Source organism: Pipistrellus hanaki (genome assembly GCF_964339955.1).
Source record: "Pipistrellus hanaki genome assembly, chromosome: 4".
NCBI lineage: Eukaryota > Metazoa > Chordata > Mammalia > Chiroptera > Vespertilionidae > Pipistrellus > Pipistrellus hanaki.
In genome coordinates, this window is record NC_140506.1 from 1,591,952 (window position 1) to 1,616,586 (window position 24,635).

Below are 24,635 nucleotides of genomic sequence, written 5' to 3' on the forward strand. Positions count from 1 at the left end.
ACCATAGTCTACAAGATCACAATCACACACAATGGAATTATGAGATGATCACAATTAAAGTCTCTTCAATATAAATCTTCAAATATCAGCAATTACCTACGCATGCGTACTGTAAAACAGAGGGAAAGACACTTGGTTGCTGTAGTTCCATAGAGTAAAAAGGTTCTGACCCTTTAAGGGATAACAACAACAAGGGAAAACCGAATAAAAGACGTGGCAATTTAGAGTAAGCTATTAAAAACCAGTGAGTTGTGCTTTTAAAAGTTTGCAGTTAAAATATCACCTCAGGAAAAATGGAAAATGTCTTGCTACCTGACACTCAGAGAGAGGGACTTACTGTTAAAAAATTGTGCCTGCGCAAACGGATTATGTGATGCGTGATTCTTCATAAACACCAAAAGGAAGGACCAAAAGCTAGGTTTTTTGAAGACACATGTCAACAGCAGAGTTCCCCAAAATGTTAACATAGTGGCCATACAACCCAGCAATTCCACCCCTAGACTTACACCCAGGAGAATCAAAATCATGTGTCCACACCAAAACTGTACACAGCTATTCCCAGCAGCATTATTCATGGCAGCCAAAAACAGCAACAACCTCAATGCCATAAACAACGGAATATCATCCGATAGAATAAAAGCCTAACATGTGAGTCAACTGAACGGTGGAATGACCAGTCGCTATGACGTGCACTGACCAGCAGAGGGCAGACGCTCAACACAGGAGCTGCCCCAGCCCGCAGGCCCCGGGCCGGCAGAGGTGGGTGCCATCAGGGCCCCCCCAGTTGCCCCGCTGGTTGCCCTGCAGAGGGAGGTGACTCGTGCTGGTGGCAGCACCAGGATGGCCAAGGCGGGTGCTGGCGGAAGCCTCCCCACAACCCGATTGCCCTGCTGGTCTCCCCAAAGATTGGCCCTGATCACTGTCCAGGCCTAGGGACCCTACCCGTGCTCCAATTTCCTGCATCGGGCCTCTATTTGTAAATAAAAAGGAATGAACTGTTTCTCCCTCACATCAAAGGAGCTTGAAAACATTATGTAAGTGAAAGAAGCCAGTCACAAAAGACCACATTTATATAAAATGTCAGAATAGGCACATCCATAGAGAAAGAAAATAGATTAGTGGGTGCCCAGGTTTTGAGAAGGGCTGTTGAGGAAAAAAGAGTGGCAACAGGTAACGTGTACAGGGTTATTTTGTGTGTGTGTGTGTGTGTGTGTGTGTGTGCATGTGTGTGTTGCGGGGGGAGGGAGAGGGAATGTTCTAAGATGGATTGTGGTGATGGTTGCACAGTTGCAATCTGGGAATACCCTAAAAGCCGTTGACTTGTCCACTTGAACGGACTGAATCGTATGGTATATGAATTATGTCTCAATGAGGCCGTTATTAAAGAGAGAGAGGACAGAAGTGTTTCTGTATAAAGTTCTAAACCCCCCGTTGGAGAGATGACTGCTCCCACAGGTCAGGAAAGTCTGCTACACGGGACTGCAACCCGAGGGCTTTCTAGCTCCGTGGTGCCAGGCACGCCACCCCATACGTCTGTGGTTTATCCTGGTGAGTTTGACTGTGCCAATACTGCCATTGACCTCAAGAGCTCAACATGGGGACTCAGCCCTCATCGCCAGCACCCTGGGTGCCAGGAGCAGGAACCACCTATCCGCTGTGAGCGTGCTCTTCACATCCTGTTGCCACGTGCATTGGTACGATCTGCTTACCATCTCTCCTCTCCTCAGGAACGGGTAGCCCACCTTACACGTGAGGTTATGGTTGGACTCACAGCTGTCTTTCTGGATCGCCTGGGAAGAGAAGGGAACAGAATTAGAACAGACGCACAGGAGGAATTTTCCCAGCTGTCAGGTGGGATCAGTTATACTCTATCCCATCAAATATAAAATGTCATTCAATACGTGACATCAGTCTGCCGGTGCTGCTCAGTGGTTGAGCTTTGACCTATGAACCAGGAGGTCATGTTTTCATTCCTGGTCAGAGCACAAGCAGGCTCAGTTGGTTGGAGTGTCGTCTCATGCACCAAAAGGTTGCAGGTTCGATCCTGGTCAGGGCACCTACGGGAGGCAGCTGACTGAGGTTTCTCTCTCACATCACTGTCTCTCTCTCTCTCTCTCTCTCTCTCTCAAATCAATAAACGTACCCTTGGGCGAGGATAAAAAACAAAATCAGTTCAGCGGTATGAAAAGGGGGTTCAATAAGTCCGCCATTCTGAGAATCAGCGAACAAGGACGTGAGTGTTACCTCGATCCCCGAGAAGACGAGGTTCGGGGAGTAGTGCACCGTGGTCCGCGTGTTGTAGGCGCTGTCCCCCTGGTTTCGGACCGTGAGGCTGATGTTGAACTTGTCGCTGTGGGACCGGACGACCAGCAGGTCCTTCTCCAGCGTAGACACCTCCAGGGCCACGTCCGAGATGCACCTGTCCTTGTTCCCACAGTCCTTGGCGAAGGGGATCTGCAACGGCCACAGGGCGCCCTCAGAATCAGGGGCCCCGCCGGCTAAGGGGCGTGCCTGCTGACACCGCGGCCCGGCCCCCAGGCAGGCTCTCCGCAGGCCCGCAGCGTGTCTGCCGGTTCTAGAAGGCGCAGCGGGAGCGGGAGCTTCTGCTGTGGGTACCGAGGCCCCGCCCTTAGAAGCAGGCGGTGTTCGGACGGCTTCCCCGAACCGGCTGCAGTGGAAACATTTCAGAAAACCACGCCAGGTGCACCGAGGGCGAAGACTGAGAGCAGTGTCACACTCAGCTGCGGCCGGGAGTCTTGTTAGAAAGAACCATGTCTGGCCAAAACCGGTTTGGCTCAGTGGATAGAGCGTCAGCCTGCGGACTGAAGGGTCCCAGATTCCATACCCGTCAAGGGCACCTATGTTGCTTGCAGGCACATCCCCAATAGGGGGCGTGCAGGAGGCAGCTAGTGGATGTTTCTCTCTCATTGATGTTTTTAACTCTCTATCCCTCTCTCTTCCTCTCAATAAAAAAATCAATAAAATATATTTATTTAAAAAAGAAGAAGAAGGGACCGGTGTGGCTCAGTAGATAGAGCGTTGGCCTGTGGACTGAAAGGTCCTGGGTTCGATTCCGGTCAAGGGCATGTACCTTGGTTGTGGGCACATCCCCAGTAGGGGGTGTGCAGGAGGCAGCTGGTCAATGATTCTCTCTCATCGATGTTTCTAACTCTCTATCCCTCTCTCTTCCTCTCAATAAAATATATTTTAAAAATAAAAAAATAAAAAATAAATAAAAAAGAAGAAGAAGAACCACGTCCTTAGGAGATGACAGAGCCCAGTGGGGGTGGGCATTGGTCACGCCACATACGTGGGAGTCTCCTGACCCCACACAGCCCACCCTCGCTGTCCCGCATCACCGGGACGGCCCTTCCTGCCTCCGGCCGCCGGAGTCTGACCCCACCCACCCCGTCCCGGGGGCCAGCCTCATGTCCGCCCCGAACCAAACCAACAGCTCCCGACCGGTCTCCGCACCCCGAGTGGGGCACAAGGTGTGAGGACCCGGCTCCCCCTGCGTCTCCCACCTCCGCCCATGGCCTCCCCCGCCCTTCCTCTGCAGCTGCAGGTTGGGGCCGAGGTTAGTGTAGTTCCCTCGCTGCCCCAGGACCTCTGCACGTCCCTCTGCCCGGAGCACCGCTCCCTCACTCGCCTGGACAGACAGACATCCTGTCCCACAGCTCTGGCCCCCCAAAATTAGGCAGAAGTCCCCTCCATGGCACACACCCTGCTGACCCCGCCCCTCGTTTCTGAGCCTGGTGTGTGTGCGACATTCAGTCATCGATGTGGAGTGGGGAGAGTGAGGAGGACAGGAGGCCGGGAGGGCCAGGCCCTATCCCGTGTCTCTGCTCGGTCCCACGCGGACCCCTCTGCAGGCTCTTTCTCAGGGTGGGGCCGGGACGCTGGGTGTGGGGCAGGACTGGGGGGACACAGGTCCGCGCCTCCCGCCTCCTGAGAGTGTGCCCGTGGGAAGCACACTCTCAGCCTTAGCCTCTGTCCTGCACGGGCTAGGAGGGCCCAGGAGAAGGCAGCCATGGCTGAGCGGGGGGGACCCTCTGGTTACCGGGGCCTAAGTCTGTTCAGTAGGAGGACACCCATCAGACCAGAATGGTTTCAAAGAACCAGGGCCAAGTGTTTTAATGTTTATTGGTCATAAAGGGGAGACCCATCGGCCAACCCATGTCCTTCCAATTCGTCCCGGACTCAGGAGATAACACAGGTGCCACACAAACTCCCTCAGTCCCCAGCAAGAGGACGTTCTAAAGAGTTGGGAATAGTCTACAGCAGTGTAGATTTTAAGAACTATATAATTGACTTCGTGTGTGTGTGTGTGTGTGTGTGTGTGTGTAAGCACCTGCTGGAATGACGGAATACACCGTACCTTGCCATGCACACATACATGTAACCCTAAATCAAGTGTGTGTGTTTATGTCTTTCAAGTTTTCCTTAACATTCCCACCAATAGGTATTCCACATTTTTAAGAAACGACTTACAGATTCATGCACTGAGTTTGGCAGCGAGTCATCCAGAATGGGCCCGTTTTCCGGGTCGGAAAGGTTGAAGTCCACGGTGATCCTCACCGAGTCCCGGAAGTCATGCTTGTCCTGGAGAGCGAAACAGAACACAGTCACTGGCACCGAGCCTCCGGGGGGCCCTGGCCTCGGCGTGGCGGCTTCTCCGGTCCAGCCAGCCTGGCCACGTCCTCCTGCCCCCGCTCTGACATACAACCTCCTCACACTGCCTTTTTTTTTTTTTTTTTTTTTTTTTACAGAGAGAAAGGGAGAGGGATAGGGAGTTAGAAACATTGATGAGAGAAAAACACTGATCAGCTGCCTCCTACACGCCCCCCTACTGGGGATGTGCCCGCAACCAAGGTACATGCCCTTGATTAGAATTGAACCTGGGTCCCCTCAGTCCGCAGGCCGACGCTCTATCCACTGAGACACACCAGTCAGGGCCTCACATTGCTTTGCTGGAGACGGGTGCCCTCTCTCTGGACCAGGCCACAGTGGGCAGGCAGAGGCCTCGGGGTGACCAGCTGCTCCCCCACCCTCAGAGGGGCCTGCTGGCGTGTTGAACCTCACCATGTGGGGACCTACCCCTCGGAGCTACTTCATAGCAAGGCCATTCCTCTTGCGACCGTGAGCCAGAGGCCACTATGCAATGAGACTTGCAGGAAAGTCTCCCCGAACAGAGCGGCAAACCCCCGTGAGTCCCCGTGCACCCTGAGGTGTAGGATGGTGCAGTGTGACTGATCAATAACAGTGCTGATACGATCAATACCCCTGGGACTCCCGTCAGGAGCAGCAGCACTCACGGCCCGTCCACAATGGAGAGCGTGACGCGCACGGGCCAATAGTTTACAGAGGAAACACTGAACCTCGAGGGCACTCAACTGCTTTGCCCAAGTCACCGGATGCAAACCCCGTCCTGGCTGAGTGCAGAGCAATGTCCGAGCACCCGTGAGAGCCTCCAGAATTCCGGGGGCCAGGGAGCTAGTTCAGGCCGTTACCCCTGCTGGGCGCTCAGCTTCAGAGAAACACACACGCCTGCCTCTCAGAGGCTGGAGGCAGCGCCGGCCTCACGCCTCCCCCCTCGCACCCGGTCCCCGCCCCCAGCGCTCCGTCCTGGCGGCCTCCCACGGGCCAGGGGCGGCTTTCCGGCCAGGGGCGACCTTCGGACTGACAGGACACGCTTGTTTGATAAACGTCCTGGGAATATGGACGAGAAAGTCACGGAGAAAGTCTGTGTTTCAGTATCGGTTACTCCACACTGCGTTCTCATGGCATCCATCCGCACTGCTTGTTTGTGTTTTCAGAAAATATTTCGAAAACTCTTGCCCTTCGTTGGGCATGCTCCCTGCCCAGATGGCGACCCAATAAAACACATCTGAACCGGTTCACACTAGCTGGCCAGCTGTTTCTAGAGATGAATACTGAGCTCTCCATGGCCCCGCCCCTCCACTATGATAGACAGAGACCAGCAGCACCAAACCCTCCACTTCACGTCAGGGATGAACATCAGAGCTCGGGACAAGCAGGGACCTCAGAAAGTAATGGCCCGACCGTCCCCCGGGCACCCATCACTGCCATCCACATCCACAGACAAGGCCAGTGGAGGCACATGGTTTCCACGTGAAGGAAAGGAAGGAAGGAACAAAGGAAGGAGGAAGGGTGGGAGGGGGACAGGAGGGAAAAAGAGAGGGAAGGAGGGAAGGTGGGAAGGAGGGAGGGAAAGAAGGAAGAACGGAAGGAAGGAAAGAAGAAAGAAAAGAAGGGAGGGAAGGAGGGAGGGAAGGAGGGAAGAAGGAAGAGACAGGCCGCCTACTGTGCCTGTGCCTGCTCCGTGGGACATGGCCGCCGCCCGCCGGGGAAGAGGGAGGACGGCTTATGAAGGAATGGCCGTCAGCGGGTGTGCGGAGTGGACACCGGAGACAAGGCTGGCTCCCTGAGCTCTGAGGGGAGGGGGTGACGCGGGCGGACGCTTTGCTCTAGGATTTACTTGCCAACATGTAGAAGAAGTGCTGGGCGCACCGGGCCCCGCGCACACGCAGGCTCCTCTGCGTCCTCCGCTCCTGGGTGCCCGCGAAGAAGCTGCGGGACAGCTGCCGCTGCGAGTCCAGCGTGACGCGGTACTGCAGGTCTGCGGACAGGGGCGGGTTCCACAGGACGCTCCGGGGGGGGGGGGGCTGGCCTCCTTCAGGGGCACTGGGGGGGGGCCTGGCCTCCTGCAGGGGCCCTGGGGGGTGGGGGCCTGGCCTCCTGCAAGGGCACTGGGGGGGGGGGCTGGCCTCCTGCAGGGGCACTGGGGGGGGGGGCTGGCCTCCTGCAGGGGCACTGGGGGGGGGCTGGCCTCCCGCAGGGGCACTGGGGGTGGGGGCCTGGCCTCCTGCAAGGGCACTGGGGGGGGGGCTGGCCTCCTGCAGGGGCACTGGGGGGGGGGGGCTGGCCTCCTGCAGGGGCACTGGGGGGGGGGGGCTGGCCTCCCGCAGGGGCACTGGGGGGGGGGCCTGGACTCCTGCAGGGGCACTGGGGGGGGGGGGCTGGCCTCCTGCAGGGGCACTGGGGGGGGGGCTGGCCTCCCGCAGGGGCACTGGGGGGGGCCTGGACTCCTGCAGGGGCACTGGGGGGGGCCTGGACTCCTGCAGGGGCACTGGGGGGGGGGCTGGCCTCCTGCAGGGGCACTGGGGGGGGGCTGGCCTCCCGCAGGGGCACTGGGGGGGGGGCCTGGACTCCTGCAGGGGCACTGGGGGGGGGGCTGGCCTCCTGCAGGGGCACTGGGGGGGGGGCTGGCCTCCCGCAGGGGCACTGGGGGGGGCCTGGACTCCTGCAGGGGCACTGGGGGGGGCCTGGACTCCTGCAGGGGCACTGGGGGGGGGGGCTGGCCTCCTGCAGGGGCACTGGGGGGGGGCTGGCCTCCTGCAGGGGCCCTGGGGGGGGGCTGGCCTCCTGCAGGGGCACTGGGGGGGGGGACCCACACGTTCTCAGGGGCACACGGGCTGCACAGGCCCTGCCCAGGGGGACCCGCGGGAAGCCTTTGTGCTGGACAGGGCGCCGCCCCCCCTCCCCGTCCCGCCCCCCCCCGTCCTGCCCCCTCCCCCGCCGTGAGCGGCGCTCACCAGCCTCGTAGACGGAGTCCTCCTTGGACTTGAGCTTCGCCTGGAAACACACGGTCGCGTTGATGCACACGGTCTCCTTCCCCTCCATGCGGCAGTTTTTCTTCTGGATATTCACTTTGTTCGGCTCAAAGTTCATGGTCACTTTCACCACAGCCACGTCTCGGGCCCTGGACAGACAGACCGCGGTGATCACCCCCACGGCCTCCCTGGTCCACACGCGGGGACTCAGAAACGCCCCACGGCCCCGTCTCCCTGGAGAACCTAGTCCAGACCAGGCGGCTGGTGCTCCGAGGACATGGGTGGCTTGGGAACCGCCTTGGGCCTTTGTCTGCCAAGGGCAGCAGAGATGCCAGCCCGACATGACCTTGGGGGTTCAGGGCGCGCCACCCAGACATCCTGTGACTCGTGGGTTCCTGGAGCTGCCGGCCCGGAAACAGCACCGCAGGCGGCTTCCCGACCCCCTGCCTGAGCCACTCCTCAGAGACCCCTCCCGGAGGCCCCAGCAGGAGCAGGGACTTCCCGGGAGAGGGGACAGGGCACCCAGCATGACCAGGGAGCCCTGCCCCAAACACCCAGGCCCTCTGCCTCCCCTTCCTCCGGAGGGCCAACTCCCCCTGCCGCCGGGCACTGCGCCGGACTCTGAACCCGGGGTGCCTCATCTTCCGGGTCCCCAGCTCCACGGGCTGACACGTCCCCTTAACCCAGCACTGACAGGTCAGCGAGAACAAATGCATGTTCTCTCTGCCCCCAGCTGGGGACTCCCGGCTTCAGGGCGGCGGCCCAAGGCACACCTCTGGGGGCCCAGCCAGCGCCCCAGGCTACCCTGGTTATACATCGAGTGGCCAGACATGCTGATCTCTGAATGCACCAAAATCTGGCCACGCAGTCTGTATCACTGTCACCTGCATACAGCGAGGTGCTTCACATCTGTGCACAGAGCTGTGTGTGACACCCATGCATAGTTCTATGTGTAACACCTGTATATAGTCCTATGTACAATTATACAGAGTTCTATGTACAACAACTGTACATAGTTCTATGTATTATAACAACTGTAAGTAGCTCCATGGATAGCACCTGTACATAGTTCTATGTGTAACAACTGTACATAGCTCTAGGGCTAGCACCTGTATACAGTTATACATATAGTAACTGCATATGTAGTAACATGTATAGCTAAAACACTTCTTACATAATGGTTATTATCTGTGTGTGATTTAGCATACACTTTTTATTTGACCACTAGTTGTATCTTAAATTACGACAAACTCATCGATGTTTAGGTCTCCATCCGCACTGGGTCTCTCTCGGTTTTCTTTGCTGCTCTTCCAGGCACATTCTGGGGAAATGGCCATTGAGGATTGCTTTCACCTGAATTACATTAAGCCAGGGGCCAATTTGGAAGCATCAACATGTGAACTTTCCAGCAAGGCTCATATCCTAAGTATAATTTTATTCATTAAATCTTTTCTTTATATTTCTTAATAAAGTCTTTTTAAAAAAGGTTCATACAAAATTCTCATTAATGTTATTCTTCATATATTTTAACCAGGTGTTGTTGTTTTTTTGTTTGTTTGTTTTTGTTTTCAAATAGAGCCCTTTTTGAAATTGTTTTTAACTAATTAAAACTAGGGTTATTGATGCTATTGGTAAGTTATTTTAGTAATAAACAAATACAATGACCCTATTATATGTATTTGACCATAAGCCAGAATGCATAGTTAATTAAAATTCTATAGTTAATTGGGGACGAAGGTGTTCTAAAGGCTGAGCAAATCAAGGCTGGTTCTCCTTGTTCCTTTACTGTGACTCATTGACTTCTCCAGCCACCAAACCGCGTGCTTTTTACCGGAGCAATGGCGCAGGAGGAGACAAACACTTGGTCGGATACGCCCGACCACCTCGGCTCTGGAAGGCGGTGACACGCGGACTCCGTGTGTGCGGTCCGCATACGCACCAGAAGAGGGCGGCGCCGCCGAGGCCGCCGATGGTCACGTCGGTGAGGCCGTCGCCGTTGAGGTCCATCTCCCCGTGGATGGACTGGCCGAAGAACTTCAGGGTCTCGCCGTCCCCGCCCGACGGGATGCGCTGCAGAAAGCCGGTGAGAGGCGATGTCAGAGGAGCCTCTTCAGAGCATTTGGAACACGCGGAGGACATGGCCGGGCGGACACACTCCCGCTGCGGGACCTGCGGGGACCCGCCCGCGGCCCCTCGTGGGCGCAGAGCCCTCTCTCCGCGCCCCCGAAGGACGCTCTGTCCATGGCAGGCACCTCGGGCTCCTGACACCGGAGGAGGGAAAGCCACAGGGCGTCGCCTTGTCCAGCAGCGGGGACACCTGCCATGGGGCTGCTTCCCAGCTGCTGCCAGTCCCGGGCCCGGGGAGCGGAGAGGCGCTGGGCACCGTGAAAACACGGCTCGCTCAGGCAGGAGGGAGTGGGACCCGGTCTCGGGGTCGGTCTGTTCACTAAACTTGGGGCTGGAGGCCAAGGACACATGCTCACTGTGCCACCTCCGTCTCAGCAGCTCATGTCCACTCCCGGGTGCCCACAGGGGGCGGCGCGGGGGGGGGGGGGGGGCGGACGAATGTGGGGAGTTCTCCGAGGCCGGCTGTGTGCGTCCCCACATAACACTGGCCGTGTGGACCCCCTGACTTAGCTCTGGTGGAACCCGGTGGAAGGTGACAGGACAGGCAGACCCTCCCTAACGTGGGGTCTCCTCGTCCTCCCGTTTCCTACGGAAAACCCACCAGCACCATTCTCTCCTCCGGGGACAGGCACCCTGCAGCTGCCAAGCAGCTCTGCAAAGAGGACTCGTCTGCACAGCCTGTGTGGCTCCGGGGTTGAGCACCAACCCATGAACCAAGAGGACACGGGTCCGATTCCCAGTCAGAGCACACATCAGGGTTGTGGGTTCGATCCCCGGTGGCGGGCATGCAGGAGGCAGCCAGCCGATCTCTCTCACAGTGTTCTATCTCTCCATCCCACTCCCTTCTCCTCTCTCTCAAATCAACAAAAACATGTATTTTTAAAAAGTGCTCTTTCGTTTTGTTAGTGCCGTTTTTGTTTTGTTTTGTACCATTTAAAAGATCAGGTTATGGAGACTGGCAAATAACAACAACAAAAACCAGGTAAAAGAACGAAATACAGAGTAATTCTGCTATAAAGGCAACTTAGAGGCCCCCGGCCGGCATGGCTCAGGGGTTGAGTGTCGACCTAGGAACCAGGAGGTCACGGTCCGAGTCCCGGTCAGGGCACCTGCCCGGGGGGCGGGCTCGCTCCCCAGTGTGGGGCGTGCAGGAGGCAGCCGGTCCCTGATTCCCTCCCATCATGGATGCTCTCTCTCCCTCTCCCTGCCTCTCTGAAGTCAACAACAACAGCACAAAGACAGCTGGGAAGAGAAGAGAACCCTGTCTCCGGCTCAGAAGGCAGAGATGGAGCAGTGCTGGCGGGGCAGGCGAGGCGGGGCCGGCCCCGCGGGAGAGGGCGGCGGGCGGGCCCACCTGCGCGGGCTGCCTGTGCAGCGACCGGCCGCGGCCGTGGAAGATGTACACGGCGCCCGCGTGGTCGTCCTCCAGGGGCGCCCCGACCACCACGTCGTGGAAGCCGTCCAGGTTGAGGTCGCGGACGGCGGCGATGGCCGTGCCGAAGCGGGCGCCGCACGGCTCGCGCTTGTTCCTCTTGGTGCAGGCGGCGTGCTTCCGGGCCGAGCAGCAGACCTGCGCCTCGGGCTCCAGGCTCATCTGGAACTCAAACCTGGTCTGGCGGGAGACAGGACAGGAGGTGTCTGCAGGGACCCCGGGCTGGGGGGAGGAGGGGGACTGCGAAAGGGGGTGGAGGTGGGGGGCTGCACAGGGAAGTGCCACTAGGAACACCATGTGTGCATCCCCCGTGCAGGTTGTAACATCCCTTAAACCCAGGCCGGAGAGCCGAGTGGAGGTGTCTGAGACCAGCGTGTTCAGATAGATATAGAGATAGATGGTAAATGGATAGATAGATATAGATGATAGATGATAGATAGATAGATAGATATAGATGATAGATGGATAGACAGACAGACTGACGGTGGAGAAGAAGCCGGCTGGGGTGTGAGTGGGTCCTCTCTCAATGCCTCAGGGTGAGGGGACTGCCCAATGTGTGTTCTTAAAGCAAAAGAACTGACTTTTGAAACCCTCCATCCATGTCTCCATCCCTCCTCCCCCCAATACTGTGCTCCTGTGAAAAGTCCCCGTAGAGTTCCCTCACAGAGGACCCTCTGTTCAAAAGCAAGCTTTCCCCCAGCCTCTCCGGAGAGAAGCAGCCAAAACCTCAGTACCGGCCCAGGGTGCGAGCGACAAAGAACAGAGAGGAGCATGCGTTCTTGGGGAAAAGGGGAAAACAGTGGAGGATCCCAAAATGTTGGGAGGACAAGGAAAAGAAAAAAATGGTAGAAAGGAAAATAAATCATTTGTGAATTAAATAATTAATACGGGGAGACTGAAAATCAAAAAACAAATAAATACCGACTTTGCTGTAAGCAGCAAGAAACAACAAAAACTAAAAACCAACTCTTCTGATGAATCAATCAATAGTTATTTCACCTACAAATAATGTCTAAAGTCAGAATCTCACTCCAGCCCAGTGAGGTTTTCCACAAACCACAAGTGCCGTTTGCTGCAAAGATCTGGTGTCATTGACTGCAATTCCTGACACCCTCCCCCACCCCACCCCGAAGCGACCCACACCCCAGGCCACCCACACCCCAGGCCACCCACACCCCAGGCCACCCACACCCCAGGCCACCCACACCCCAGGCCACCCACACCCCAGGCCACCCACACCTCCGGCCAGAGCTCCTGAATGGCTGGCTGTGAGCTGTATGTTTATCTTTATCCTACGTGTTCTGTTTGAAAGGAATGGTTCACGTGTTCGAAGCAGAAAACACCCAGCAGTTTGAACAGCGTCGTCGGAATTGCAGCCTCATGCAGAGAAGAGGTGGCAGCGGCCCGCACACTGTTTCTGCTCCTTTCCCCCCAGTGAGTGCGGAAGGGGAGCCACACGATCAGTTTGGGATGAACGGGAAGGAAGAGGTTGTTCATTGTTGGTTTGGGATGAACAGGAAGGAGGAGGTTGTTCATTGTTGGTTTGGGATGAACAGGAAGGAAGAGGTTGTTCATTGTTGGTTTGGGATGAACAGGAAGGAGGAGGTTGTTCATTGTTGGTTTGAGATGAGCGGGAAGGAGAAGCTGTTCATGTTGGTTTGGGATGAAGGAAGGAAGACGCTGCCCCGGCCGCCCCTTTCCTCGTCCCCGTTACCTGGTTCAGGGCGTACACGTACACCTTGCCCTGCTCCTCCTTCTCGGGCCCCATGAACATGGGCGCCCCGACCAGGAGCAGGTCCGTGTGGGAGTCTTGGTCGACGTCCACGGTGGTGAGCACGCTGCCGAAGTAGGAGCCGATCTGGGACACAGCACAGGGCAGAGCGCCGTCAGAGGAGCCTGGGCACGGGAAGCCGAGCGCCTGCCTGGCAGTGGGCACACCACCCGGCCTGGCCGGGCTCACACCAGCGCGAGGCGTGGGCGAGGCCAGAGGGCAGGGGCTGAGCTGCAGAAACGGCTCACTCAGCCCCCGGCTCTGCCCAGGCTGCTGACTAGCAGCCCCCCACCACCACCACCACCACCCCCCCCCCCGTAGCTTTCTCCCAACCTCGTTCCTCTCCACCACGTTCCTCTCCACCAGTCAGAAGAGACCAGTGATACTGCAGAGGTTACTTTTACAGAAAGAAAGGCAGCGATGGGAGCGCACACACTGAGGTACCTCTGAGGAGCTGACTGGGCAGGATTCGGGGCAGCGATTTTACCCGAGAGTCTCCACACGGGTGCAGGGACCACCCCGGCCAAACTCAGCCCTTCCAGGCCCCCGAGCGCCCAGCACAGGCCCGGCCCAGCCGCGGGGCCGAGGAGGCTCTGTTCCTGAGCTGCTGACAGCCGGCGGCTGAGTGGGACCTGCACCGAGTACGGACGGGGCCCTGCGGCCATAGCTCACCTGCTCCCCACGCAGCGCCTGCAGGATCCGGACGTCCCCGCCCTCCATCCGGTACACGAGGACCTGCCCCGTGTGGTTGTAGCGCGGCTGGCCCGCGATGTACAGCACGTCGCCCCCGGGCACCGTGGCCGAGTTCACCGTGTAGCCTGCAGAGGAGAGGCCGCAGGCATGCTCCCCTCGACTGGCACCGGCCCCCTGAGACCCCGCTCCGAGGGGAGCAGCATTTTCTTTCTTTTTTTAAATATATTTTATTGATTTTTTTTGCCCCCCCTCCCTTCCAAACATCCCCTCCCTCCCCAGAGTTTTGTGTCCATTGGTTGTACTTATATGCATGTATACAAGTCCTTCGGTTGTTCTATTATCTCCCCCAGATCTCCCTCCCCTCCCCGCTGTAATTTGACAGTCTGCTTGTTGCTTTACTGTCTCTACCAATCAGAAAGGACATATGCACCCCTATGTTCATAGCAGCACAATCTACAATAGCCAGAATTTGGAAACAGCCTAGGTGCCCGTCAGATGATTGGATCCAAAAACTATGGTACATTTACACAATGGAATACTACGCTGCCATAAAAAAGAAGGAATTCTCATCATTTGCAGCCACCTGGATGGAATTGGAGAACATCATGCTGAGTGAAATAAGCCAATCAATGAAAGAGAAACACCACATGACCTCACTCATTTGTGGATAAAAAAGAACATTATAAACTGGGAGCAGCCTTTCCACATTGCACGTGGACTCACAGAGTCAGCTTTCGTACGTGCCTGAAAGGAGATGCCAGGGCCTGCCAGGGAACACCCTGCTCCCCTCTCCCTGAAACAGGAGGAAAGGAGGAGAGAGGGACAGACTGCCTCCAGGACAGAAGGCGGCAGGAAGGAATGCCAGCGTGCTGACCTAGGAGCCCCGTGAGGCCTCCCTGCTCTTCGCCCAGCAGCCCAGCCCCGGGAGGCAGGCCTTGGACGACAGAGGGCTTCCAAGACGTGCTGAGTGCTAGGGGCTGGGAAGCACACCCCGGGGCCCTTCCCCTCCCGGGCCCTCCAGCCGTGACTGAGATGATATGACAGATAGGGGCATTCCCAGACGCCCCGGGACAGCCCTCCTGGTACTGATCTGGGGAAAGGTGGCATCAGACACGCTCCTTCTCATTCCAGACACGCCTCTGGGGAAGAGCGGATGCTGATCACTGGGTCTAAGTCCCATGTTCCTCTCACTGAACAGAGCTGTGAAAGAGGAAGCTGCATGACCAAGCAAATTAAACGTCTCTTCTCCAAAACCAGGGCCCATAGAAAGACTAAGGGTAGGAGATATCTAAGAGACTATGAGTAGTCAACAATAATAAACACTTAGAAATCGCCTAACCCAGTCAGTGTGGCTCGGGGGTTGAGTATCAACCCATGAACCAAGAGGCTACTGGTTTGATCCCCAGAGAGGGCACATGCCAGGCTGCGGGCTGGGTCCCCAGGAGGGGTCGTGCAGGAGGCAGCTGATGGATGCTTCTCTCTCATCGATGTTTCTGTCTCTCTCTCCCTCTTCCTTCCTCTCTCTCTCCCTCTATTAAAAAAACTATAAGAACATTAAAAAAAAAAAAAAAAAGGCTAAAGGAGTAAGTGGTGAGTGGTTTTTCTCACAATAAAATTAAGTAGGAGTCTGATCTGAGGGATATCAGCTGGGTTACAGTGTCTCTTTCTTGCCTCATTTCCGGTCCGCCAGGTCCCAAGGTCCTCTTGAGGTTAAAGAGTGGCAGACACAGGGAGACCTCGGAAAGCGCACACACATGGGCCGAACCCATCCCAGCCTCGCCAGCCCTCCGAGGACGCATGCCTTCCTCGTTCCGTGTTCCTGCGAGGGCCGCTCAGAGCCCGGGAACTCCCCCGGGCCCCGTCCAATAGGGACCTTGGCCGTGACCTCCGCATAGCTGTCAGGGAGCTACAGACACATCGGCAGACGATGCTAACGACGAGACACAGAAACACGACTGAAAGCCATCCCATCCTGCCAGCGACACCCCACTCACCCAGGTAGGAGGCCAGGGGCTCGTTCTTCCTGGAGGACTCCACGTTGAAGGTGGTGTTCCCGGGGATGAGGATCTGAGTGCCCTTCTGCATGACCACCGTGCCGTTCCAGTCGTAGGCGCCCACGGCCCCCAGCATGACCCAGTCCTGGCGCCGGAGGGAAAACGGGCCGGTTCACAGGAGCGGACACGCAGTCCGCAGTGCGGCGGGCACCCTCCACGGGCGTCCCACCGTGGACCCCGGGGCCTCACAGTGCCCGGGCCCTCAGTGCCCGGGGCCTCACAGTGCCCGGGCCCTCACAGTGCCCGGGGCCTCACAGTGCCCGGGGCCCTCAGTGCCCGGGGCCTCACAGTGCCCGGGGCCCTCACAGTGCCCGGGGCCCTCACAGTGCCCGGTCCCTCAGTGCCCGGGCCCTCACAGTGCCCGGGGCCCTCACAGTGCCCGGGGCCCTCACAGTGCCCGGGGCCTCACAGTGCCCGTGGCCTCACAGTGCCCGGGGCCTCACAGTGCCCGGGGCCCTCACAGTGCCCGGGGCCCTCACAGTGCCCGGGGCCTCAGAGTGCCCGGGGCCTCACAGTGCCCGTGGCCTCACAGTGCCCGGGGCCTCACAGTGCCCGGGGCCTCACAGTGCCCGGGGCCCTCAGTGCCCGGGCCCTCACAGTGCCCGTGGCCTCACAGTGCCTGGGGCCTCACAGTGCCCGGGGCCTCACAGTGCCCGGGGCCCTCAGTGCCCGGGGCCCTCAGTGCCCGGGGCCCTCAGTGCCCGGGGCCCTCAGTGCCCGGGGCCCGGCCGCCCGGAGCACCGTCTCCATTCCCAGGATCGGGGATGGCCCAGATTGGCTCTATGGCACACGGCACACAGGAGTGCCAGCCTGCCTGTCCGGGCCGCGCTGCCTCCTCCTCCATCAGCTGCAAACGATGCCATTTCTGATGCTGTGTTCTCGGTGCCAAGAACCCTGGGCCTTGAAGTGGAGCCCTGGCAGAGCCCTGGAGTGTCTAACACCGAGAGAAAGGCCCCTCCCACAGCATCGGCAGCTCTTCCAAATCAGCACTTCCCACAGCCCGATGCAGGGCCACCAAGGGGGCGCTCACGTCACGGAGTCACAGCGACCGTGCTGTGAGTGCCCTCCCTGTGGGTTAGAAATGCCACCAGGGCGTGGCGAACGGCTCAGCCACCAACCGCACCGGTGCCTGTGGCGCCCACGCTGGGTGTTGGTTTGGGAGGAAAACCTCAAAAAAACTCACGCTCTTGAACTATGACCTTGAATTGCCTTTCCCTTTCCTGGAAGGAGAGAGCCGTCCAGGGAGCCGTACCTGGGAGTAGTGCGCGCTGAAGCCGGTCTGCGACATCTCCATCTCGAAGGAGGCGGCGGCCTGGTCGGCGGTGGCTGCAGGGAGAGAGCCCTTAGCACCTCGGACAGAGGGCGCCCGGCCCAAAGTCACCGCCCTCAGGGCAGTGCCCGCCGTTTCCCCATCGGAGTGCCAACGCCGGGCGGGCAGGGCACGCTGGCAGAGGCCGGGCTCCCGTCCTGGCGTGTGGTGTGGTGGCATCGCCACACGTGCCGAGTCCTCCACACCCGCCGCTGACAGGCCTCACCGGCTCTGTCCACAGGCTGCAGCCGGAGACCTGCATGGGGGCCTCTGGCCGGCCTCTCGCCGGGATTTCTGCTGAGGTACGGACCCCACGCCCCGTGCCTTCCAGACTGAGAAAACGGCACTCCCACCCACCCCCACGTCTGGCTGAGACCCTCCCGAACCCCGTGCTGGGTGAGGCGGCAGGCATGCTGCGTCTGTATTTGCTCTGATCTCCGGCTGTGGGTGTCACTCACAGACCAGGAGGGGCTTTTAATTTAATTAAAATATATATATATATTTTATTGATTTTTTACAGAGAGGAAGGGAGAGGGATAGAGAGTTAGAAACATCGATGAAAGAGAAACATCGATCAGCTGCCTCCTGCACACCACCCACTGGGGATGTGCCCGCAACCAAGGTACATGCCCTTGACCGGAATCAAACCTGGGACCTTTCAGTCCACAGGCCGACGCTCTACCGCTGAGCCAAACCGGTTAGGGTGGAGGGGAGTTTTTGACAGGCTCTGGGCCATGTGCCATTCAATCATACATGCACACACACACGCACACACGCACGCACATGCACACACACATGCACACAGCATCCTGGGCCCAGTGCAGAGCGCCCTGTGGGAATGTGCTCCTCTCGAACCCGCACCAGCCCTGAGCCACAGCCGCGGGGCACGGAGGGGACGCTGACTCACTGGCTTCCCGGGGGGAGCTGCTGCTCTATTGGCCTCGCAGGGACGTAAAAATAGAGCAGATGTTCAGAATGTCAGCCTGCCCTCTCACGGAGGCATGGGAACAATCCCATCTGTGAATCACACTTATCTCCTCGTTATTTCCTGGCATACATGTTCACAAGTCCACCAGCAATGCCTTTTTATATGCCGGATTCGATGGGACATCCACCAAGAACCCAAATCGATCGCTTCGATCTCACCCATGACCCTCTGCTAACTGACCGAGATGCCCTGTGACCCTCACCGAGCCCCCGGCACTCAGGTGCTTTCCCCTCTCCCTTTGCCCGGTCAGCGACGGGAACGGCAGCGGAGACCTGCCGGCCCCCGCACTGCTGCTCTGCGTGGATCTGAGGACAGAGCAGGAGGCGCTGTGCCTCCCTGACTCTCGCCGCCAGCGCCTCCCTGGCTGCCAGGTGCGCGGTGACCGCTCTAACCTCCGTGGGCCTCTGGTTGGGGGATTCTGGGCGTCTCCAAGGTCCGATGGGAACGGGCCCTGAGACCACATTCTGATTTCACCGGGCACGGTGCCGGCACCCGCCCCCACCAGGTGGCGCTGTCCCAGCACGCAGGGACCTCGGAATTGCTATGGTAGTGACTGCGGAAAGGTGAATGTCACAGGGAATGCGGACTTCCCAGGTGACCGAGGACACGAAGCCCTTTCCATCTCACGATGAAAGGGAATCAGAGGGAGGGTGCCCAAACCCTCTTCTGGTTAGCCCACAGGGGGCGGCATTGTTACCCTGAGGAGCTCCTTGTAAAGTGATTTCTCTCTTAAACACAGGCCTCCGGGGTGTCTGAGCGCTCCCACGCGCGGCCTTGGAGGGGGCACCCAGGCCAGAAGCCACCTGGAAAGGTCACTCAGGAGAGGGGCCCCTCCGCCCCCCGTCTCTGGTGCGGCTTCATTCCTGTGAGCCTTGGGCCGCGGTCACTGACTCGAGGTGAGAAACAGGACTGCCCTGTGCTCTGCTCCCGCCTGCAGCTCAGGGTTTTCCTCCTAAACGCTCTTCCCGGCCTGCTCCCATCGCTCCGGATGCACGTTCGTGCGATGGCAGGCCCACCGGGACCTGGAGGGCCTCCCGGCTCCCGGGAGGAGCGCTACGCTCAGCGGCCGGGGGTCAGGGTGGCTGGTCCCGGAGCGGGGGCAGGGCGGCCTGGCTGCCCGGCCAGCGTTCTCCCGCCTCCTCTCCCCAAGGCCGCTCTGTGCCCAGCCAGTGGCCGTGAAAGAGCCAAGAAAGAACCGGAGAGAAGTGACGTCACTGCCACACACGCGTGAGGGGGGAGGGGGGAGGGGGGAGGGAGGGGGGAGGAGGGTGGGGCTGGGTGGGGGGGAGGGGGGGAAGGGAATGAACAGGGAGCAGCCGCCTGCGGACAGGCCCCTCGCTGGGAAACAAACCCGAGAAACACACCCGCCAGCGGCCCCCTCTCAGCCCGGGCCCGGGAGAGGAACAGACGCGCGGGCACATATTTGCTCCTGAACGTCCCCACGGCCACCGTCCTCATGGGCTCTCACGCCCCCACGTGTCCCCACACAGCCAGCCCCGCCCTGGGCCACGGACACGCCACACAGCGGGTCAGACTCACAGGAAGGACCACCGAGCACAGTGACGCCACCCAGCCACTGACCCACCCACAGTGACCCCCCCTCCAGCCACAGACCCCCCCACACTGACCCCCCAGCCACGGACCCCCCACAGTGACCCCCAGCCACTGACCCACCCACAGTGACCCCCAGCCACGGACCCCCCACAGTGACCCCCAGCACGGACCCCCCACAGTGACCCCCCAGCCACGGACCCCCCACAGTGACCCCCCAGCCTCGGACCCCCCACAGTGACCGCCCCGCCTCGGACCCGCCCACACTGACCCCCCAGCCTCGGACCCCCCCACACTGCCCCCCCAGCCTCGGACCCCCCACAGTGACCCCCCCTCCAGCCACGGACCCCCCACACTGACCCCCCCAGCCACGGACCCCCCACACTGACCCCCCCAGCCACGGACCCCCCCACCTTCCAGGGCGAAGATGCGCTCGCCCAGCGCCTCCACGATGGTGACCAGGGCCAGCTCGTCCGACACGTTGAAGAAGTGCTTCTCGGTGGGCGTGCTGGCGATGGACTTGATCTCCTCCACGAACTTCTCGGTGCTCCGGTTCCCGCGGTTGTAGCTGCCGAGGATCTGAGGACAGAGGAGGGGAGGGGCCTCACACGCTGTGCGGACAGGCCCCAGGCCCCGGGGGACGGACCCAGGCCCCGGGGGGACAGGCCCCAGGCCCCGGGGGACGGACCCGGGCCCCGCCAGGACCGAAGGCGGTGCGGCGTTGGGGCCAGGCGGTTCCGTGAGCGTCACCTGCTCGGAGAGGAGCGGCCGGACACGGAGGCTCCCTAAGGGAGCTGTCCCACGCCGCCATCGGGCGGGGAGATGGGTGTAGGGGCGGGCGGCGGTGCAGGGACGGTCCCTGTGCTGCGCCTGCCGGCCCCTGAGGTGACGCTGGCCGGGGCTGCCCCGCCGGCTGGCCAAGCAGGGGGGCTGCTTGACGGTGAACCCGTGGTTCTTTCCGAAAACCCTGCCCAGGGGCAGGCCCACCCACCTGCATTCTATGTGTTCATTTCTTTATTAAATATGCTTTATTGATTTTACAGAGAGAAAGGGAAAAGGATAGAGTTAGAAACATCGATGAGAGAGAAACATTGGTCAGCTGCCTCCTGCACACCCCCTACTGGGGATGTGCCCGCAACCAATGTACATGCCCTTGATCAGAATTGAACCTGGGACCCTTCAGTCCCTGGGGCCATGCTCTGCCCACTGCGCCAAAGCGGCTAGGGCTGCATGTACATTTTATTTTTTTAAATTTATTTAATTTTTTAAATTGATTTTTTAGAGAGGGAGAGGTAGAGAGAGGAGCATCAGTGATGAGAGTCATGGATCGGCTGCCCCCTGCATACTCCCTACTGGGGATCAAGCCCAAAACCCAGGCATGTGCCCTTGGCCAGAATCAAACCTGGGACCCTTCAGTCCACAGACCAATGTTCTACCCACTGGTCCACACCGGCCAGGGCTGTATGTCCATTTCAAACAGATATTGGACCGGGAGCTCTCTCACTTGGAAGTGTGGGAAATAAACAATTAGGACTTCCCGTTTGAAACCAAAGGCCCAGGCCGGGGACATTCTTTCTCTGAGAAGCGGCGGGGCTGGCGGTGTTGTGAACTGTAATTGTTTAGATGTTCCAGGAGGTGTTCTTGGACATGTGGTTCCCTTTTAAGAGAAGGGTTTATGGGTGTAATTCATAGGCGGTAAAAACCACTCTCTTTAGGTGGACAATCTGGGTTCTATGCCATCAGCCCCCCCTCCCCACGTGGAGCCATGGAATGTTCCTGTTGCCCCCAGCTCCCTCTGGCTCCTTGGTCGCCCCCCCCAACATCCACCCCCCAGCCCCTCGGGGACACGGGTCTGCCTCTGCCCTCCCAGCGGCGCTCCAGGACGTCAGCGGCCAGGCATCAGCGGGATGCGCCGCGGGCCTGGCTCCTCTCACTCTGCGTGAGGCTCTGACAGCCCTCAGGCCGCCCGCCGCGGGGGCAGCCGGTCCTTCCCGCCCGCAGCCTCCCGGCTGGGGCCCGAGGGGCGATGGCGGGGGGCGCCTGGCTGCTCCCAGGTCCCAGCGACAACGAGGGAGCTGCTAGGACAGCCAGCCAGGCCTCTGTGCACACGCTCCCTTCCTCCCGAGGGCAGACCGGGAGTGGCCGCGCCGGGGGACTCCGGTCTGTTTGGTGTCAGCAGGAATTGCCAGCCGGGCCGGCGTGGCTCAGGCCTGTGACCCAGGGGGTCAGGGTCCGGTTCCCGCTCAGGGCACAGGCCGGGGTTGCAGGCTCCATCTCCAGTAGGGGGCGTGCAGGGGGCAGCCGATCCATGATTCTCTCTATCCCTCTCCCTTCCTCTCCGACATCAATAAAAACATATATTTTTTTAAATAAGAAGAAGCTGGAGCTCACAGGGTTGAGTAACTGGCCGCTGTCAGAGGCGGGATTCAAACAAAGGTCTTTCTGACTCCAAGTCAGTGTCCTCTGCCCTCCCCGCCCGCCCTCCTCTCACCGCTCCGGGGAAGAGCCCGGACTTTCTGCTCGGATGGTGACCAGCTGTGTCTCTAGGCTGGTGTCTCTGTGCCCTGCACAGGTGTGGGGGGCGGGGAAGATGGGGGGGGGGCTCTCCTTTGGGAAGCTGTGAGGTGAGTGGCCAGTGAGAAACCGGGGCCTGGGAAGGAGAGCAGGGACAGTCGGTCATCTGATGCGTCAGGGGTGAGGGGGCCGCAGAGTCTGGAGACATGGAGACTGGGCCTGCCGCCCACAGCCATGGGCCTGCCGCCCGGGGCTCCCGTTCAGAGCGTGGGGAAAGGCCAGCTGCCCTCCTCTGGGGGCACCAGAGGGCAGGGGGCTGTGGACGCAGTATGAAAAGCTGTTGTGTGTGACAGCGTGCAGGTAAGGTCACTTCAGCGACTGTCCTGTTTGCAAAGCCTCACGTTCTGACGTCCCTCTCCACGGGGGCACCGGGACCAGCTCACTGCACGGAGCTGCTGGGGGTTAGAATGAGTCACAGGAGGAGGTGTGAGTGCTCAGGGCTCTGGCGGCCTGGGGGAGGCATGTGCTGTGTGTGTGTGTGTGTGCAGTGACTGCTCTGCATGGCCACAGTGTGCTCACAGGAGCTCTGGCCTGGGGGAGGCATGTGCTGTGTGTGTGTGTGTGTGTGTGTGTGTGTGTGTGTGCAGTGACTGCTCTGCATGGCCACAGTGTGCTCACAGGAGCGCGGGCCTGGGGGAGGCATGTGCTGTGTGTGTGTGTGTGTGTGTGTGTGTGTGTGCAGTGACTGCTCTGCATGGCCACAGTGTGCTCACAGGAGCGCGGGCCTGGGGGAGGCATGTGCTGTGTGTGCGGTGACTTCTCTGCATGGCCACAGTGTGCTCACGGGAGCGCGGGCTCTGCAGGTAACATCCCATCATCACTGCGGGCCAGAGGTTTCCCGGGAACCGAGGGACTGTCCCTGCTCCGGTCCTGGCCCCTGCCGGCCGGAGTGCGCTAACGGGGACATTTCCGTAGCTGCGGGCGCCCCTTGGCCGGGCCGTGGGGGTGTGAGTGGCCGGGCTCTACACCCGGGCCCCGGCCAGGGGGCGCCCCTCCGATGCCCGCCCTCCCGCCGCGCCGGGGAGGCAGAGCAGCCCAGGGCCACGGCGGAGAGCCCGCCCAGGCCGGCACGCACCGCGATGGAGAAGCGCTGGATGCCGTCGCCCTCGCAGTCCTGGATGACCTCGGGCAGCAGGTGGTTGTCGTGCGACTCCCCGTCCGTCACGATCACCATCACCTTCTTGACGCCCCTGCGGGCGCCGCGGGCCTCCATGAACGCCTCCTTCCTGAGGGCGGAGGAGAGCAGTGAGAGGACTAAGGGCCGGCAGGAGGCGAGGGGCCCCAGGGAGCCCCAGGTGCCGCCTCCCTCCCGGTCACGGGGGGCTGGGGTTCTCCAGCAGGGAGCGGGGACCAGGGGGGTGCGGGAGGGATGGAGGGATCTGGCCGGGGATCTTTCCTGGAAAAGGGCTGGGGCAAGCCCGACAGCTACCTCCTCCTACCTTCATGCCGCTCAGGGCACACAGAGCACTCCGCTGCACTTACACTTTCACAGTAAATTTTTCTTAAAATGTACAAGAAGAAGAAGGAGGAGGAGGAGGGGGAGAAGGAGGTGGAGGAGGAGGAGAAGGAGGAGGAAGAAGAGGAGGAGGAAGAGGAGGAAGAGAAGGAGGAGGAGGAGGAGGAGGAAGAAGAGGAAGAGGAGGAGGAGGAGGAGGAGGAGGAGAAGGAGGAGGAAGAAGAGGAGGAGGAGGAAGAGGAGGAAGAGGAGGAGGAGGAGGGGAAGGAGGAGGAAGAGGAGGAGGAGAAGGAGAAGGAGGAGGAAGAAGAGGAGGAGGAGGAGGAGGAGGAAGAAGAGAAGGAGGAGGAGGAGGAGGAGGAGAAGGAGAAGGAAGAAGAGGAGGAGGAGGAGGAGGAGGAAGAAGAGAAGGAAAAGGAGGAGGAGGAGGAGAAGGAGGAGGAGAAGAAAACACCGGCCATCGGGGAAATGCGTGCTCTGCCGGCTACGCTGGGCCGTCGGTTTTCTGGCTTCTCCCCGTGCACGAGCAGAGGGGAAACGGGTGCGAGAGGCTGGTACGTAAGCGAAGCTCATGGCCTTCTCCGGAGCCCAGCCTCCGTACAGCCCTACGCCGGAGGGTCACCACGCTGCCCACTGCCCGAGGGCAGACCCCGCCGAGGGGTGACGGCAGCCCTTCCCTGGAGCCCGCCGGGCGGTCTGAGACCAGTGGCTCCGGGTGACGGAGGAGTAGCCGCAGGCTGGCTGCCGCGGCACCTTCTCTCCGGCACCGTCAGCACGGCGCCCTGGACCCCCCGAGACTCGTCCCAGGTTCTTTCTGTAAATTAAGCCCTGACTCCCTGCATGCCTGCAAACATGGAAACATCTCAGGATCCTCTCCTTGGCATAGGACAGTGGTCAGCAAACTGCGGCTCACGAGCCACAGGTGGCTCTTTGGCCCCTTGAGTGTGGCTCTTCCACACAATACCACGGCCTGGGCGAGTCTGTGTTGAAGAAGTGGCGTTAGAAGAAGTCTAAGTTAAAAAAATTTGGCTCTCCAAAGACATTTC

At 59.7% G+C, this 24,635-nt stretch overlaps 1 protein-coding gene across 1 annotated transcript in view; it reads right to left on the reverse strand.

Moving 5' to 3' along the window:
* ITGA1 (integrin subunit alpha 1) overlaps window positions 1-24,635 on the reverse strand; it is an 85,486-nt gene that overhangs the window by 8,549 nt on the left and 52,302 nt on the right. The window contains exons 8-20 of the mRNA XM_084881001.1: window positions 23,209-23,359; window positions 19,973-20,138; window positions 16,964-17,037; window positions 15,652-15,796; window positions 13,637-13,782; window positions 12,908-13,051; window positions 11,116-11,373; window positions 9,574-9,704; window positions 7,617-7,783; window positions 6,504-6,640; window positions 4,492-4,602; window positions 2,245-2,454; window positions 1,710-1,790 (exon numbers count right to left, since the gene is read on the reverse strand). Coding sequence (XP_084737127.1) covers window positions 1,710-1,790; window positions 2,245-2,454; window positions 4,492-4,602; window positions 6,504-6,640; window positions 7,617-7,783; window positions 9,574-9,704; window positions 11,116-11,373; window positions 12,908-13,051; window positions 13,637-13,782; window positions 15,652-15,796; window positions 16,964-17,037; window positions 19,973-20,138; window positions 23,209-23,359 — 1,921 coding nt within the window. The remainder of the gene's footprint in view (window positions 1-1,709; window positions 1,791-2,244; window positions 2,455-4,491; window positions 4,603-6,503; window positions 6,641-7,616; window positions 7,784-9,573; window positions 9,705-11,115; window positions 11,374-12,907; window positions 13,052-13,636; window positions 13,783-15,651; window positions 15,797-16,963; window positions 17,038-19,972; window positions 20,139-23,208; window positions 23,360-24,635) is intronic.